The following is a 17,370-nucleotide window of genomic DNA, read 5'->3' as shown; positions in this document are numbered from 1 at the left end:
TAATTGTAAGAAATAATCACCATTCTTTTAATATTAATCATGTTTGCATGTTTGCATATGAGACTCAGCAATGACGATAACTTGCTTTAAATATACATTTCAGCTGCGGCAACTTTGACACCTGCTATCGGGAGTGGTTCTTAGGAAGCTCTAACCACAGTAAATGCCTTAATTTTGAGGACAACAACATTATCACCCTTGACTTTGATTGTACATATTGTTGTACTTCAGACAACTGCAATAAACCGATTAAGCCCTTGGACGAAGACCTATACAGGGATATATAATAAATATACAAATATGTACCGATAACTTCTTGTTGTTGTTATATATTTAACGAACATGATCAAAATGTGAGAAATACGTGTAATCTACTCTAGATTTTGACCTCAAAACAAATAACTCAGGTCATATAAAATTAAATGAGAGAGTTACTTAGTAAGCAACCTTGACAATGGCTAGCGCGGCGAATCCTTGTGCAAAAACTCTTTTTTGTTTGTATAAGTGTATTTCTACGAAAGCAACTGGCAAAAATAAGCGACCAACAAAACATATTTTATGCAATGTGGAAATTTTGCAGCATTGTACTTCGGCTAAAGTATTGTACATTATATTGACGAAAAGAAAAAAAATCTATTGCACGGGCTAAGCCGGAGCGTAAACAACGTTTTAAATACAAATAAAGAAGAATTGACGCGAGGGATAGAACGAATGAATGTGACGAAATATTTTCGACCTTGTTTCACCCGGTGGAGGAAGACCTCAGGTGCCCGTCCGTGCATTATTTCAGGCACGAACGGGTACCTGAGTAGAATCACCGACATTTCGTAAGCTAACTGGATAGCTTCCTCACATGAAAGAATTCAAATTCCCAGTCGGGATTCGAAACCACAGTGGTGAGAGGCAAGTGGTTTGAAGTCAACGATCTTAACTACTCGGCCTCGGACGCCTCATGTGACGAAATATTTTTGACCTTGTTTATTGCGCAAGTGCAATGTGTCTTATATTACCGTAAAAGTGAGCTTAAAAACTATTTCATGGGCGGAGTAAATAATATCAGCCAAAATTGTTACATGCCAGTTGGGTCTTAATATGTGTGTGTATTATGTGAGTTTATATAATTTCCAGAGCTTATGGCATTTGAGAATTTTGCTCAAACAGTTTCGACATTGTTTCTTTAAAGAGCGCCATGAAATCTAAATTTGCCGTATAGAAGAGCCTGCATTGTGTACTTTTACTAAACGTTTTTATTGTGTTTAACTCTCAAATGAAATCATCCTCCTCGCTAAAGTGCATATGCCATGCAAACATTTTAAGTAATGTACCGTATCTTTGGCAAAGGTCACGTGAACCATTATTGCTGTAGACTCCAATCCATTGACAGGATGCTTATTCTCGAAGGGTATGGGAGAACACACGCTGCATTAGTCAAAGTCCGTAGCCAGGCGAACATCTCGAATCAAATTTAAAGCAAGCAGCAAGTTGATATTGCAGTGTTAATGAATCTCTAAGGTTAGATACGAAACTAAATCAGAACAAACATTGCGTCACGTTAGGCACTCGAAATTAGATTTTTAAAACAACTATGTAGGTTTTCTGTATTTTTATGCTCCCCGAAGGATGAGCATAAAGTCGCCGCTTCGTCCGGTTGTCCGTCCGTCCGTCCGCTTTTCTTGTCCGGAATAACAAGAGGTATTATCATGAAACTTTGTAGGTAGATAGAGCTTTACCATATTTTAAAGTTAAAATTGAGTCTCATAGCTATTGCACCTGTTCATATGGGAAAAACAATTATTTATATATAATTCACCGTAGACTCCTGAAATAGTGGTTTTCTCAACTTTCACTGTATTTCGTGTGTAAACAAAGTCGTCGAAGAGAATACTTCCTTGCAGCAATGTTTTCATACATTGTTGTTTATAATCTTTCTTATTCTTTTCTTTTTTTTTTTTTTTTTTTTGTTTTGTTTAATAAAGCAGAAAATGAAGGGCATTTGAGAGTCGCAAATTTATATGTTAAGATACAAGAAAGACCTTTACAATTAACAATAGTAGTAAACGGGCCATATGGTGTTTTCACACGACACAGTGTCACTTTAATTTTCATTTCAAATCTTAAACACGAGTATTAGCAATACAGACCACGTAAATAAAATCATATTTTCGACCAGATGAATTCTAATATCAAATCGTATGTGTACCTAATCCTGTTAGGAATACAAACTACATGCTGTTTTTTATTAGGTAAGTTTAATTATTATTATTTTATTGTTATAAGAATGTTTTAGTTCATTTAAGGTAATTGAAAGTAAATAATATTTTTCTATATTGGAATTTACGTATTTTTCTGTCTCATATGTTCGAATGATTTATTAAGATTTATTTGTTTTTTCTTAATGAGAGTAACAGGAATTATATTTCAATTACTAATAAGTTTCAAAAGAACTTTTCTGTCCGACTTTTTCGTAATATAACATATAATATAAATGATATGACTAGAGCGTTATCCGAGCAACCCAGAAAGATTAAAAAACAGTATTCAACAAAAGGCACTGTTGAGTTTAAACCAATCTTCCCACCCTTGTGCACGTCTAATGCACTAAATCTAAACTAGAAACATGCACACCAAGTGTACATCCTGTGCCCAAGATCTAAACGAAAAGTGCACATCATGTGTACTTCTATTGCACTAAAACTAAACTAGAAGTATTTAAGCTTTTCATAATGTTACCGGAAGGTTCTTTTTCACAAACTATTCGGTTTATACACGCAATTATGTATTTTGTTTTCTTAATTTACTATCATCAGAATCCCCTGCAGTTTGTACCACGGTGACAGTACTAAACAGCTCACCACAAAGTACGAATACGAGTGGCGGCGTGGCCGAGTGGTTCACAATCGAACTAGCAATCTAAAAATTGCTGGCTGAGTTGGTTCGAACCACGTCAGAGGCAGGTTTGTTTCCCTGGGTCAGAAACTGTACATTCTCAGCTTAGTACTGATCGATTGCAGGAACGGATTGAAGACTGTTTTAATAAGTTTCAAACACAATCGAACTAAAATTAGATTGATAAACTAAAATAAAATAAGGAGTATAAATTCATAAACACACTCACCAACTAGCGTTTCTACATAAAATTCATATAAACTCGATCAAAAGAATACAAATAGAATAAGCCCACTGACAGCACCAAAAAAGCAACTGGTCGTTTTTACATAAAATCCAAATTGATTTGGTATCGTAGTTAAATATACAACTGTAGGAATAAGAATAACAACCCATGTTATTAATATCTATTCTCATACAGATGGTCAGAGTCCATCAACAGTAAACATGACATCAGCAGCAACAACCGCAAACACAGCAGCTACAACAACTCAAAAACTGCCATATACAGCTCCGCCAGTACCAGGTCTGTACTTTAAAAAAATACCCTGCTTTATACCACTTTCGAAGGTATACGATAAATTTGCTCTATCGCTACTTCCGAGCTAGTGCATGTCGCTCAAATCAAGTGTCAAGTTTTTTCATTTTTTATATATTTGGTGAACTCTACATCAAATATCGAAATTCGATGAATGCCGAAATTCGATGAATGCTATACCATGTAAATTTGACTAAAGTTTCCAGGTAACATAAAGTCGTTATAATTGTATTTGAAATATAGTTGTGGCAGCGTTTCCCAGTAAGCAAATTCAGCGTTGAAATGGATCGTTTTTTTTTTTTCATGAAACAGATTATTTTTCCTCAAATTTTCATCTAAATTTTCATATAAAAAACGAATACGTTTCAAGTAGATATAAGGTTTTGAAATGAAATAAGATTAAAATCAGCTCAAATTATTAGTTAATAAAAAAATTATAGGATATTTATAGGATATTTATTCTGTCAGACAGCGCTGTCGTGAAGGAGGTAGTCATGTCGCCAAGGAGATAGCTCTATGGTTTCAAAGTTGACCAAAACTGAAAGGGCAAAGAATGTAAAATGTTTGCGGTGAAAACGATCTGTAGTATGCCTAAGAGTTTGAAGAGTCACATAATAACCGTTCAAATGGGAACTATGAATGTGACAGTTGTGACAAGGAATATTTATTGAGCTTTTGGTGTACTTTTTTTTCTTGTTCTCTATTCAAAATGCCCAGTGAGTTGACATTTTAACTAACCTACAAGTATCTACATTGTTTCCAGCCTGCGAGAAAGCTACGGTTCTTTTTTATCTTTAAAACACCTTGAATATCCAGTAACGCAGTGTGGCGCAAAAACTTAAGGCCTAGTGAAATGTAACGCAGAATTGTGCAATTCTGCGGCCAAAAAGGGAAAAGCACTAATATCTTTATTGCACATCAAATTGAAAGAAGTGAATTAAAACATACGGTTGCTGAGACATTATTCTTTAAACATCAGCAAAAATATTTCCATGATAATGTTTATTTTTAAAGATCATTTGTGAAAATTTCGATCTGAATTTTGAGTCTTGTCGTATCTTTCAATACAATATCGTATATATTATACTATGGATTTTGATTTCCGGTGTACCCGACACATCAGCAAAACTACTCGTCTCTTGGTATACACAATGTAAAGGCAGTCATCTGAAACAGACAAATATTTATGTTTTGTAAGTTTTGTACAAAAAGTTTAAGTCTTAACATGTATTTTTAAGTTAAGTTCTTAATGCAACGTGGCAAAAGTGGTTAGATATGTATGAATTAAAAGGATACTGAAACAGCACCAATTCAATTCAATACTACACGAATATAGATAATATAATATGCTGTTTAACACAAGGCTGTGTACAGTAAAAAAAACCAATTGAGTCCGCTGTAAATATTAATGCTTTATTATGCAAATTACGTCATGATAAACATGCATAATAGTTACATTAGTATAACATTTCTTTTATTTTTTGTGCATGAATGTTATGAATAAAATATACACAATCAATCAGATACTTTGTACGTAACTATAGAGCTGTCGACATGACTACCTCCTTCACGACAGAGCTGTCTCAGAGAACAAATATTCTGTATTTTCTTTATAAACTAATAATTTGATCAGATTTCAATTTTATTTCATTTCTAGTCATTATATCTACTTGATTCGTATTCGTTTTTAATCTGTATCGCTGTTTATATGAAAATTTGAGGAAAAATAATCTGTTTCACGATGAAACGGTCCATTTCAAAGCTAGATTCGCTAACTTGGAAACGCCGCCACATTTTCATTTTAAACACAATTATAAAAACTTTACGTGTTCATGAAACTTTAATCATATCTACATGGCATAGCATTCTCCGATTTCGATATCTGGTAGAGAGTTTACAAATAATTTTTATACAAAAAATGAAACATTTGACACTTGATTTTAGCGACATGCACTAGCTCGGAGGTTGCGATAGAGCAATTTACCACATACCTCCGAAAGAGGTAGCTCTATCATTTACCAGGCGTGATATAACACCACTCTTTTTTGTAATTTATATTCAGGAGTCCATGCACTTAAGCTTTTAAGTTTAAGTCTTAATTTGGAAAGGAGAACAGGGAAATTTTAAATTACAGTTAGCCTCAGAGAGAAGTCCACATAATTTTCTGGGTTTTTTTATCTGCTTGATTATTTGTCGTGTATTGTTAGTGATGTTTTTTTTATTTTTTTGTTTGATTGCTTGTTTGTTTTTTTCATTTTTTTTTAAATTTTTTTATTTTCACTTATTTTTTTATATTTTTTCTTAGTTACTTGTAATGTTTGTGCTGGTCCCGAGTTCCTGTGTGAAAAATTGTTTGCACCACAAACGTGTAATCCACCTAACAATTACTGCATTAACACACTTCATAACGAAAAAGATGGATCACGGATTGTAACAAGACAGTACGTATAATGTGCATTGGCATTTTAAATGAAATCTAATAAAATTTATTTCACACCTAGTAAAATGGATCCATTAAAATCCAGCATTTGCACAACATGGTGTTCAAATGAAGCAATTTAGCCTTGTCTTCATTTACGAAACCAAATCCAAACTGTAATCAATCTAGTCTCGTGTTTCCCTTATCAAAAGCAATACTGTTCTCTGTCCAGCCACTTCGTTTTCATTTTTCAATTCCAAATGAATAGGATTCAAATCTCTAATTTACGAAAGTTCTGACAAAATGTTATAACAAACTGTGGTGTGAATTAAATAAATCTTTATGCATTGTTAAATACAATACTGATATACTCTTGGCTTGCACTGCTGCTAAACCAAGATTAAACTCGGCTTCCAGCTTGTCCATAAGAGGTTTGAAAGCTGTGAATTCGTCCAGAAGAAAGAAATATTGTACTCAGTTACCTTACTATATCAATATTATATAATTATATTATTATTGACAAAAATAGTTTTAAATAAAAAGTTATTTTAACTCAAAAATGTAGATTTGAAATAAAAGTATTGTATTGGCATAGATATAATATAGTAAATCAAAATGCACTCTCATATAGTAGAATCACTGACATGTTAAATAACGAATGTATAATTATTAAACTTCAAAAGCCCACTTAAATATCCTGTAACACTTTTTTTATGGTTTTGAATCATCAATATGATGCTCAAGTTAAGATTTATCAATTTTGTAAATTCCAAAAAGCATTATTGATAAAGATATTATGGAATTTATCATTTCATGTAAATAAAAGGAGGTAATAATTCATTATCTTTAAAGTCTAAGTAAAATTTTTCAATAAGAAATGAATGCATATATTTTGATGATTACATATAATATTTACAAATATTTAAATTACATATTTCACATATTCTTCGATTTTTGAAAATTGTTTTCTTACTAAGCATAATTATATACATATATTTTACCTCATTTGCATATGCCCTTCTATATTTAGTATGACGTCATCCGGTCCATAAACCCCATACAGACAGGGGGCGGTCCATAATTCTTATATGGACTGGATGACATGATACTAAATATAGAAGGGCGTATGCAAATGAGGTATAATATTTTATTTTGTTGTTAAATGATTCTTTTTACTGAATTTATTGTTTTGTTTCACATAAATGTATTACATGTTGATCAAACGTCATATTATGTCTTTAAATTGCTTATAAATTTTTAATTTTATTGATACAGTTTGTGAAAATCTTAAAGTTAGTTTGTTTGTTTTTTTCCTGTTTAATGTGATTAACAAAAATTGAATGACAAAAGAAGAGCATGATTTTTTGCTGTATCGCTTGAAAATAATTTTAATAAATCCGACTAGGGTTTGAGATATTTCACACACTGAACAAATGAATTATTATTTGACAGCAAATTATAGTAAAAATGACAGCAACAAAAGGGATGAAAGGATTTAGATTCGGTTTAATATAACAAATAAAACATGGCCTTTCGGGCAAAATGCAGGTTTACGGACTGGTTGGCCAGACCTCGGAAGTTATATGTCCCTCAGCTGCGCTTCGGACCATATACATTCCTCAGTCTGACCAATCAGTCCGGAAACTTGCATATTGCCCTCAAGGCCATGTTTTATTTCTTAAATATATATATTTTTCACTGAAGTGTGGTATTCAACCTCAATTACTACATGCAGGATCTTTAAGTGAATTGGTTTATAATGGAAGGTCTATGATACAATAAATAATTATATTAATAGTATTTGGTATCAGCAAAGAGAAATCACGAAATATATATATTAAATGTTGTAGGCAACGGTGCGATACATGATCCTATATTTCATATATTTAAGTAGCAAATAATAAGTTGTTCCAGAACAGAATATGTTTATTCATCGTATTTAAGTACTCTTACTAACTCATTTAGTACTTTGGTACCAACAATTTTTCAAAAAATATTTAATAAACAAATCCATATAATGTAATCCATGGTATACGTCAATATTTGAAATGCTGGTGAAAAATGAGTTCATTGTAGACCTTATATATTTCAAAGGCACATAAGGCCTCAGACACGAAAAAAATCTTCAGAAAGAGCAAAGAGTTTTATGACGTTGAAATTACTGTTTAAAGAGCATGTTAGATGCTTTTTACCTAGAGTATGCAGCAATAAATGTAAACATATGTATCATAAAAGTAGTAAAATTTAACCAAAGTAGTTCATGTTGTTGTATTTTGACATCCACACAAAAAACTAAATCATTATAATTGTACCAACTGCCAAGAAGGAACAGGAGTAAATTTTGGTAACTTTAACTAAAATCTAAAAAAAATGAAAAATAAGAATAAAACATTTTTGTAGTATATCGGATCTTAAAGCCTGAAAATGCTATTATTTTAATTTCTAAAAAAGGTTTTCATTTCACGTGTCATATTACAATTTTTGAACAACTCCTCCTTCACCATACAGCTGAAACACCATTAACTCCTTTTGATTTTTTGGCAATTAATACAGTTATACTCACTTAGTATTTTGTATGGAAGTCAAAATACCACTTAATTTTCGTTTTGCTACCTTAATGGCACATTTGTCCACACTCAGTACTACATGTTTCCGGTGATAAGCTTTAAAGGGAGACACAAGCAAAATTTTCATTTCTTAGTTTTGAATTTTTCATTTAATATTCTGTAAATGCCCTCAAAATAAATATACTAGACAGTCAAAGGGACAAACTGTTCATCATATAAAGAATAAAATGATGGTTTCCTAACTTGACCCGCGTGGGTCAGGTTGGAACGCTAACATTTCACAATAGTGGTCAAAGTGAACTCTGGAAACGTTAAAGAACATGTTAAATGTATGACTTAGACTTGTTTCAATCATACAATATCCACAATATCTGTTATTGTAACTTCAAGGGTTTGTTCAAGTCACTTGACTTGTATTAAAACTATTTGGTGATTCTATTTGCGTCTAAATTTTGTTCAACATATATAGATATATTTACGCTTCAAACCCAAAATATATAGAATTTAAACAGAAATTCATGCTGAACCTTCAAGAAAAGTCATTTTAGCGTGATTTGAGTACATAGATCATTTTAATATTTTTGTCATTATTTTGCCTGAATATCCCTTTAAACATGTTTAATACTTATCACCGGAAATATGTAGAACTGTATGAACGGGAACCTGAGTAGACCATCGACGTTCCGTAAGTTATCTGGATAGCTTCCTCACATGAAGGAATCGAATGTCCCTGTCGAAATTCGTACCCACAGCGGTGAGTCAAGTGGTTTGAAGTCAAAAACCTTTACCACCCGGCCAAGGACGCCCCTCCAAGGCCATATAACAAAGCCAATAATTGTTATTAATAATCACCATTATTTGAATATCAATCATGTCTGCATTAGAGACTCAGCAATGACGATCACTTGTTTTAAATATGTTTTTAATATGCATTTCAGCTGCGGCAACTTTGACACCTGCTACCGTGAGTGGTTCTTAGGAAGCTCTGACAGCGACAAATGCCGTAATTTTGATGACAACAGCATGATTCCCTTGGACTTTGATTGTACATTTTGCTGCACTACAGACAACTGCAATAAACCGATTAAACCGTTGGACAAAGACCTATACAAGGGTATATAATAAATATACAAAGATGGACCGATTACTTCTTGTTGACAAACTATTACGTTTATACACACAATGATGTATGTTGTTTTCTTAATATATTATCATCAGAATCTCCTGTACTTGGGAACATGATGGTAGTATTAAACAGCTCACCACAAACACTGCGAAAAAGACATGGATATACGGAAGTGTACGGAATTCCGTATATCATTAATATACGTGTAAGAATACGGGAAACTTGAAATACGGAGATGTACGGGACCGTATATTATATCAGTCCGTATATGACTCATATACGAACTCCGTACACTCGTAATATACGGGAACTTTGATGTACGAAGTCCGTATTTTACTAATATACGGAATTTTTATAACAAGTCCGTATATTACTAAAATACGAAATTCCGTATTCGTGCAAATACGGATTCTGTATATAGAAATAGCGAATGAAAATTTACTTCTGAATAGCCTATTTCCTGTAAGAGTAAAGAAATAGTCTGATCATATATTTGTCAGACATTTGACAATTAACACAATGCAAAATTTCCTGGAGTTATTAACGCGTCAATTGCGTACAAATAATATCGTCAGTGCACAGAACGTGTAAGACATCCACCTCTAATATGAAGACGCGGTATTCTAGCTCAATACCGCTTGGTTTTCTTTTTAGCATACACCCGCAGATAAATAGCGAATACTTTACAATTGCGATTCACGATTAGATAGTACTGTTTTGCATTTTGCATCTATGGTGAATCATGTTATTTTGTAATTTCCTTTTCATTATCATTATAATATTTTATAATGATAAGCCAAACATGAGAAAATGATAAAGTTGAAATTGTGATGTTCAAAACATGAATTAATTATAATAAAATCGTGGATCTGTGAAGTTGAAATCGTGAAAGTTAAAATAATTGTAGGATCACGAAGATGAAATCGGGATTGTCCACACAGCAATTAAATTTTACGTTGATATATGTCCTATAAAAATAGGCTATACATAATCTAATACATGTACTTGCATATGTAAAAAAAACAACAATGATATCTCATTCATTCATTCATTCATTAATTCATTCATCCATTCATTCATTCATTTATTCATTCATTCATTCATTCTTTCTTTCTTTCATTCATTCAGTCATTCATTCATTGAATCAATCAACCAATCAATCATTCATTTATTTATTTATTTATTTATTCATTCATTCATTCATTCATTCATTCATTCATTCATTCATTCATTCATTCATTCATTCATACATACATACATACATACATACATACATACATACATACATACATACTACATACATTCATTTATTCATATATTTATTTATTTAGTTATTTATTTATTTATTTAATCTTTTATTTCAGGAAACAAAGATTTGCGTTTCTGTACACAAGTTTTGAATAGAAATCTTATGAAGTTCCGAATTCCCCAATTTTGATTTCTTTTCGCGCGGTCTCATTTATGACATAATATTGTGTAATAGCCACGTGCTGTATTGTCATAATCGAATACAATACGGATTAAGCCGGATATTGATCCGGATATTGATCATAAACGCAGCAGGGTATATCGAGTGTCGGTTTTCTCCGATTAGGTAAGTTAGCGCAATTGGTGTTGAATGTCTTAACGGTATTTTTTACTGTCAATTTCTAATATAATTCATGTACGAAATAAGGGAATTACATTGTAATCCTATGTGATTTTGTTCTAGATATTATAAAGACTCTAACCCGACATATTAAAATGAAACAGACATAGCTGCTGTATTCTTTCCAATGCTTTTGCAGCGTCGTGTTGTTGTTATCCTTTAATTTGGCGGAATTCGTCATTTAAACAAGACACAATTAAGTTTTATCTTAAAGTAAACTTTGAAGTACCCTGCCGCCAGGTCCAATTATATCTAAGTTCACAAGCTAGAATCAGATGGATGTCACTGGGGTGTATGTACATGTATTGTTGATAGATGATGTCAAAATATCATCATCATCATCTTCCGAGTTTCCTCGTCTCCCATCAGTCGTGTTTCTGCATAATTCGGTGACTTGAACATACATGTTCAGGACAGGGGAACATGGCCGTGCTATGTAAATTAACATTTGTTACCTGGTTGAAATAAAATTATGTATCTTGGAAACAGTTTTTGTAAAAGTAAATTTCTGTTTAAAAATCGTAGTTTGATTTAAAAACTCAAGTTAAGAACATACTTAATTATATATTGATAGTAAAATCACTTTTTAAATTTGACTTTCGAATTTTTACCGATACTCCAAATATTCTTATACTAATAAAGTTTTATTTTAATTATGAAATCCGCAGATAATGTGAAAGGATCTTTATACTTCATTTATGTGTATAAGTAAGTAAGTAAGTAATTTATTTATTTTAATGGGGATACGGACAAAAGCACCCTTCCATCTAAAAATGACAAGGTGGACAAAAGCCCCTCCCCCCCCATCAAAAAATACACGTAGGACAAAAGCCCCCCCCCCCAAGTTCATCAAACAATTGTTATTGAGAATCTCGTCAGTTTAAATCTGGAACTTGATGTATTTTAACAAATAAATGCAATTGTTTTAAAAGATAATTTACATTAAGATTTAAATTTAAAGGTACAAAAGTTCTTATTTGATTTATTGTGTAATTCGTACTTATAATTCATTGATGATATGAATGTTTTTATGTTTACTTTATTATATATTGTACAGTACAAATGTAAATGAATATTTTCAGAGAATCGCTTTTCAAAGCTTATCAAGAAAATAAAAGTGAAAGGCGCATACTTGTCTAGATTTATTTGAAGTATAACCCAAGTTCCCGATTACTGGGCGTGCAAAAATAGATAGTAATCTGTCTGGTCTATAAACCTTAGGGAGGCTTTTGTTTGATGGACTGGGGGGGGGGGCTTTTGTCCTATGTGTAAATTTAATGTGGGTCTTTTGTTTTACCCGCTTATTGTTGTTGTCACAAAAATTTGTGTAATTTATAAATATTTCTTAGCGCTTCTAAAACGTCTTTTATTATTATTATTTTTTTATTATTATTATTATTATTATTATTAATAATAATTATTATTATTATTATTATTATTATTGTTTTAATTACTATTTTTATTATTACTATTATTATTATCATCATCATCATCATCACCATCGTCGTTATCATCATCATCAACATCATTATCATCATTATATTATTATTATCACTATTATCATCATCATCATCACCATCATCATAAAGTATTATTATTATTATTATTTATTATTAATATTATTATTATTATAATTATTATCAAAAAAATAAATAACCGATTGAGCATTAGAATCAAAGTTTTGCCTATGAAAATGTATCAATGGTCATGTTATACATGTATGCACAGTTATCGTTTATGGATACATGATATTTCCAATTTAATACATGTAATATTGCATTATTTTGGATCGAATAAAGGTCTTAGTATGCTGCTTTCTTCCGCATTATCACCGACCTTAATATAAATCAGTGGCATTATTAATGCTACAAACGGTCAGAGACGTTAAAATACATGTATTTATATGTCTCTGAAACGGTATCTAGGCATATCACGCGTTTTCAAAACAGCCAATGAGTTTAAAGCGTTGGTTTTGTATCACGTGAATCCTATCAACCAATCAGAAATAGCGCGGGCGAAATGAAAAAAAGAAAAACCGGGATTGGAAATGGATAGTAAATAAAATTCAGAATATTGCAAAACAAGGTAGGTTAAAAGTTATTTTTTTATCGTTACAATATCACTATGCGATCAATAGAATAGTTGCATTTTGTAAACAAAAGCTTATTTCAGGGTTAAACTGATTTGTTTTTAGAAAACTTTAAACACTGTTTTAATCTGTTTCGCTATCCAATATGGCCGCCGGATTAGATAATTAAAGCAGGGATATATCCCTAAATTTAGACTGGGAGGTTACGAGTTTGGTTTTGATTTCTAAACTGTATCTTGTTTAATTGATAATTTGTATGAAAAATGCAAAAACAAAAAAAATGAAAAGGGCATTTGTTAAATGCGTTAATCATAACTTCCCTTCAGGGTAAAAAAGACACCGAGTTAAAAATAACGACATTTAAACACCGAAGACGTCAAGGTATTACAGCCCCTGGACATGGTAGTACAAAGGGATTAATCAGTGTGTGTGACACGACCTATGTATGCTTGATTGGTCAACTATATAATCTTGAGCTATCTCAATTATCACTTAACAGCAGGGGTGGGAATCAAATTATTTATTATGTGCAAGAAAGATCATATCGAAAAGAGACACTCAAATTCTATTTATTTTAATAGTAATTTATGAAATTGATAGCCGAAAAATAGGTTATGTTTTATCTATTCAATATAATAACAAAAATTATCAGATTTAACAGATTAACATATTTTAAAAGAAAATTGGTTAGTACTTCTAAAAAATAGGTTTATAAATTTTAAGATAAAATTGTTTCTCAGTCTTCATAATTTAACGAGCAGAATACTTGTTTTATGTTCGCATTTTTTATTTTTATACAAATTCCCATTATTTAATGCAAACATAAGTCAATTTAAAGACTCCGCTCTTTTCAATTTTATTTACTTTTTTTAAGTTTCTGTACACATGTTGTTATATTTCTTATGTATATTAACCTATTCTTAAATAATTACAAATCTTAAACAAAAATAGGAAACAAACATTTCTTTTTTTATTTAAATCATTATACATTTAGACGAATAAATAAAATGAAAATAATTGTCAGAATTTTTTATTTACATTAATACAAAGAATGTGTATGATTGCATGTAATATGGCCGACAGGTGTTAAGTTAAACGGTTAACTGTTAATTCACTTACCCTTGGTGTCAAAATATATGAGCCGCGTCACGCCAAAACCAACATAATGGGTTTGCGACCAGCATGGATCCAGACCAGCCTGCGCATCTGCGCAGTCTGATCAGGATCCACGCTGTTCGCTAACGGTTTCTCTACTTGTTATAGAGTTTGTAAGCGAACAGCATGGATCCTGATCAGACTACGCGGATGCGCAGGCTGGTCTGGATCCATGCTGGTCGCAAACCCATTATGCTGGTTTTGTCGTGACGCGGCTCATATGTTTATTTTTAGATTGATACGAAGCATAGATCAGGAGCCTGTTGTCGGTGTAAGAATTTTAAAACTCGTGAATATAAAATATCGCAACGAACCAGAAGTTTTAAAACGGTTTTGTTTGTATTGTTTTAGCATTAATAGTAATTAGCAAGATCGAGTTTACTCGCAATTCAGGACAGACAACTCTTGGTTTTCATTCGATATTTTTGGCTATTTATCTACGTTATTCAGGATTACCCAGATTTTAAATTGTATATACATGAACTGAGTTTTCGACATTTTCAATGGATTTTTATTGGACAAATGAAAATTTAAATATTTTTTTCTTATTATAATTAAAACTCTTTGTTTAGTTTTAAAAAATAAACATTACGCATAAGGTGATATCGCATAGGTCAGTCACAAACACGCGCCTGTTTGAGGAAACAGTTATTTAATATTTCATTATACATAAATTTAAACGCTTGAAAAACTGTATTGAGCCTTTGTACATCACACATTTTTCGACATTCCATATTTTGACTTATATTTCACATAAAGCAATATGGTAACACACCCACGCACGCACGCACGCACGAACACACAAAATACATAACTACACATGCACATAAAAGTGAACACGTTCCTACAGTATTAACACTTTCGCACATGTGATCACTTATGAAATATTTTCAATGTGCTCTTTATCATTTTATGCTGAAGTTATATTATGATTTTTCAGGACAGTTAAATCTTCTAGAAATGCAGCTGTGCCCTCTTTACAGCAATTGTAGATGAAGCAAAGTATGGTAGCAGGTTATATAGATGTAAGTTCACTTATATACATTGTTGTGTTTTGTGAATAAAATAAGACATTTACACGGACGTACTGTCGGTAAAGAAGAGTTACCCAGGCTCATATATTCCACTCTATACTGACATCATGTGTTTTATTCTTTCTCAAGGCAAAGTCAAATTTCCTTAATTACACGCATTTATTTTGACAAGAATAAATGTGGTTAGTTATAAATACATTGGTTCTCTTTTATATCTTGTTAGAATCATTTCTTAGGCGGAATGATGTCACACTTCATAAAATGATGTCAATTAAGGCATATATGATATAAGCATTTTGCCGCGCATTTAAAAATGCTAAACCATACTTGCTTTTAATATCAAATATATAAAATATAAGAATTAACTCGAACACACACAATGGTTTGATATAGATGCACTGTGCATGCGACTTTATTTTATTAAATTAGTTTTCTTTTCTTAAACATATTACTGTATCAAAAAATATGTATTTCTTTACAGTTTAATCACTTTTATATATGTTAATGATAGTATTTTTTTAATTACTACGTGCGTAAAGCGATAAGTACGCCGCTTTGATAATGTGAGAGTGACGTTACATTTTCTTTTGTACATGTGCACTAAAGTTAACAACATTTGTCTTAATAGGTAAAACAGGGTTTTCAAAGCGAATATAATGTCAGATAAGAAACAAAATTTGAAATGTCTTGATGGAAAAGTTAGAATGTCATACACATTAAATTTTATCACAAGTTCGAGCCTCTCAAGTTGTCTTACTTTTTTTGCGTTTTTCTTTCCATATATTTTTTTTTTAAATTTTACATTAGAAAAATGAATTGGGATAGAAAGGCAGTTTTGTTATGATATTTAATAATTTAGATATACATGCACGGATGATAGTGATTTTTATCCTGTATAGTGTGTAGTATGTAGCAGTCATAGTACTTTTGCAGTGCAATAGTATTTCGTGCAAACTTAACTATAGTTGAAATAGTCTGTGTACAGTATCATGCATTCCGTATAAGTTTGCACCAACTTTGTTGTGATAACTATTTCACGACACTATTTAAACATGATTTTGAACTCTCTTTTTCAGATACACACATGCTGAAGAAGATTGTAATATCTGGAGATAACATTTCCTACGTCACGAAATAGACACCGTCACACTGGTCTTCGTAACATTCCTATAGATGATTGATATATTTAAGTGCTTTTAAGAACTGTGTTTGAATGACGAATTTCTGTGAATACGGATTTTGAGTTTTAATGATTATTATTAAAACTTTCTGTAATAATAAATTTGTGCTATGGACTCATTTTCCTAAAATAATATGTGAATGTTAACACGAACAAATGATATTAATATCTTTAAAATATTTTATGGGTGTAATACAAGTGGCTCATAAAAATCATTGTTAAGATAAATAGAATCGAACTTCAAGTTGGTATAGTTTGTTCTACATTTAAACGACATGCAATTCATAAAGGTTACGGCTTGAAAATATCGAAACATGTACAATGTACATGTATAACTCGATCTCTAAAGAAAATATCTAAGTGCGGATTTTCTCTACTGTAATACGTATTTCATGATTCTGTTTCGCATCATACCGGTATATCGCCGTTCTGTTGCAACGCTACATTAATTTGTCCCTCAGGACTAAGGCTTGCAACAATATATGACTGTTGTAGCGAAGACATGTTTATTTTGTTTAATATATGTATACATATTGAATATATGTTTCTGAAGTAATAAATATTTAAGAGTGACTCGATTTGGTTTTTACTTTATTATTTGAAATAATCCAATTGTGAAGATAACGTTCTTAAGCATATGACTTTACAGTTCCCATTCAAAATGTGTAATAAAACATGTTTTATTGTACAAGTCTGCATTTTGGCCATGTATACGTGTCACTTATATG

General features: G+C 31.5%; 1 protein-coding gene across 1 annotated transcript in view; it reads left to right on the top strand.

Moving 5' to 3' along the window:
- Positions 1-17,370, top strand: part of LOC132743562 (mucin-2-like) — a 76,058-nt gene that overhangs the window by 50,274 nt on the left and 8,414 nt on the right. The window contains exons 14-15 of the mRNA XM_060732095.1: positions 5,730-5,865; positions 9,349-9,524. Coding sequence (XP_060588078.1) covers positions 5,730-5,865; positions 9,349-9,524 — 312 coding nt within the window. The remainder of the gene's footprint in view (positions 1-5,729; positions 5,866-9,348; positions 9,525-17,370) is intronic.

Source organism: Ruditapes philippinarum, unplaced genomic scaffold, assembly GCF_026571515.1.
Source record: "Ruditapes philippinarum isolate M1 unplaced genomic scaffold, ASM2657151v2 ctg3926_1_1_1_1, whole genome shotgun sequence".
NCBI classification, from domain to species: domain Eukaryota; kingdom Metazoa; phylum Mollusca; class Bivalvia; order Venerida; family Veneridae; genus Ruditapes; species Ruditapes philippinarum.
Note: the sequence above shows the minus strand (reverse complement) of the source record. Positions and strands in the feature narration are given on the sequence as shown.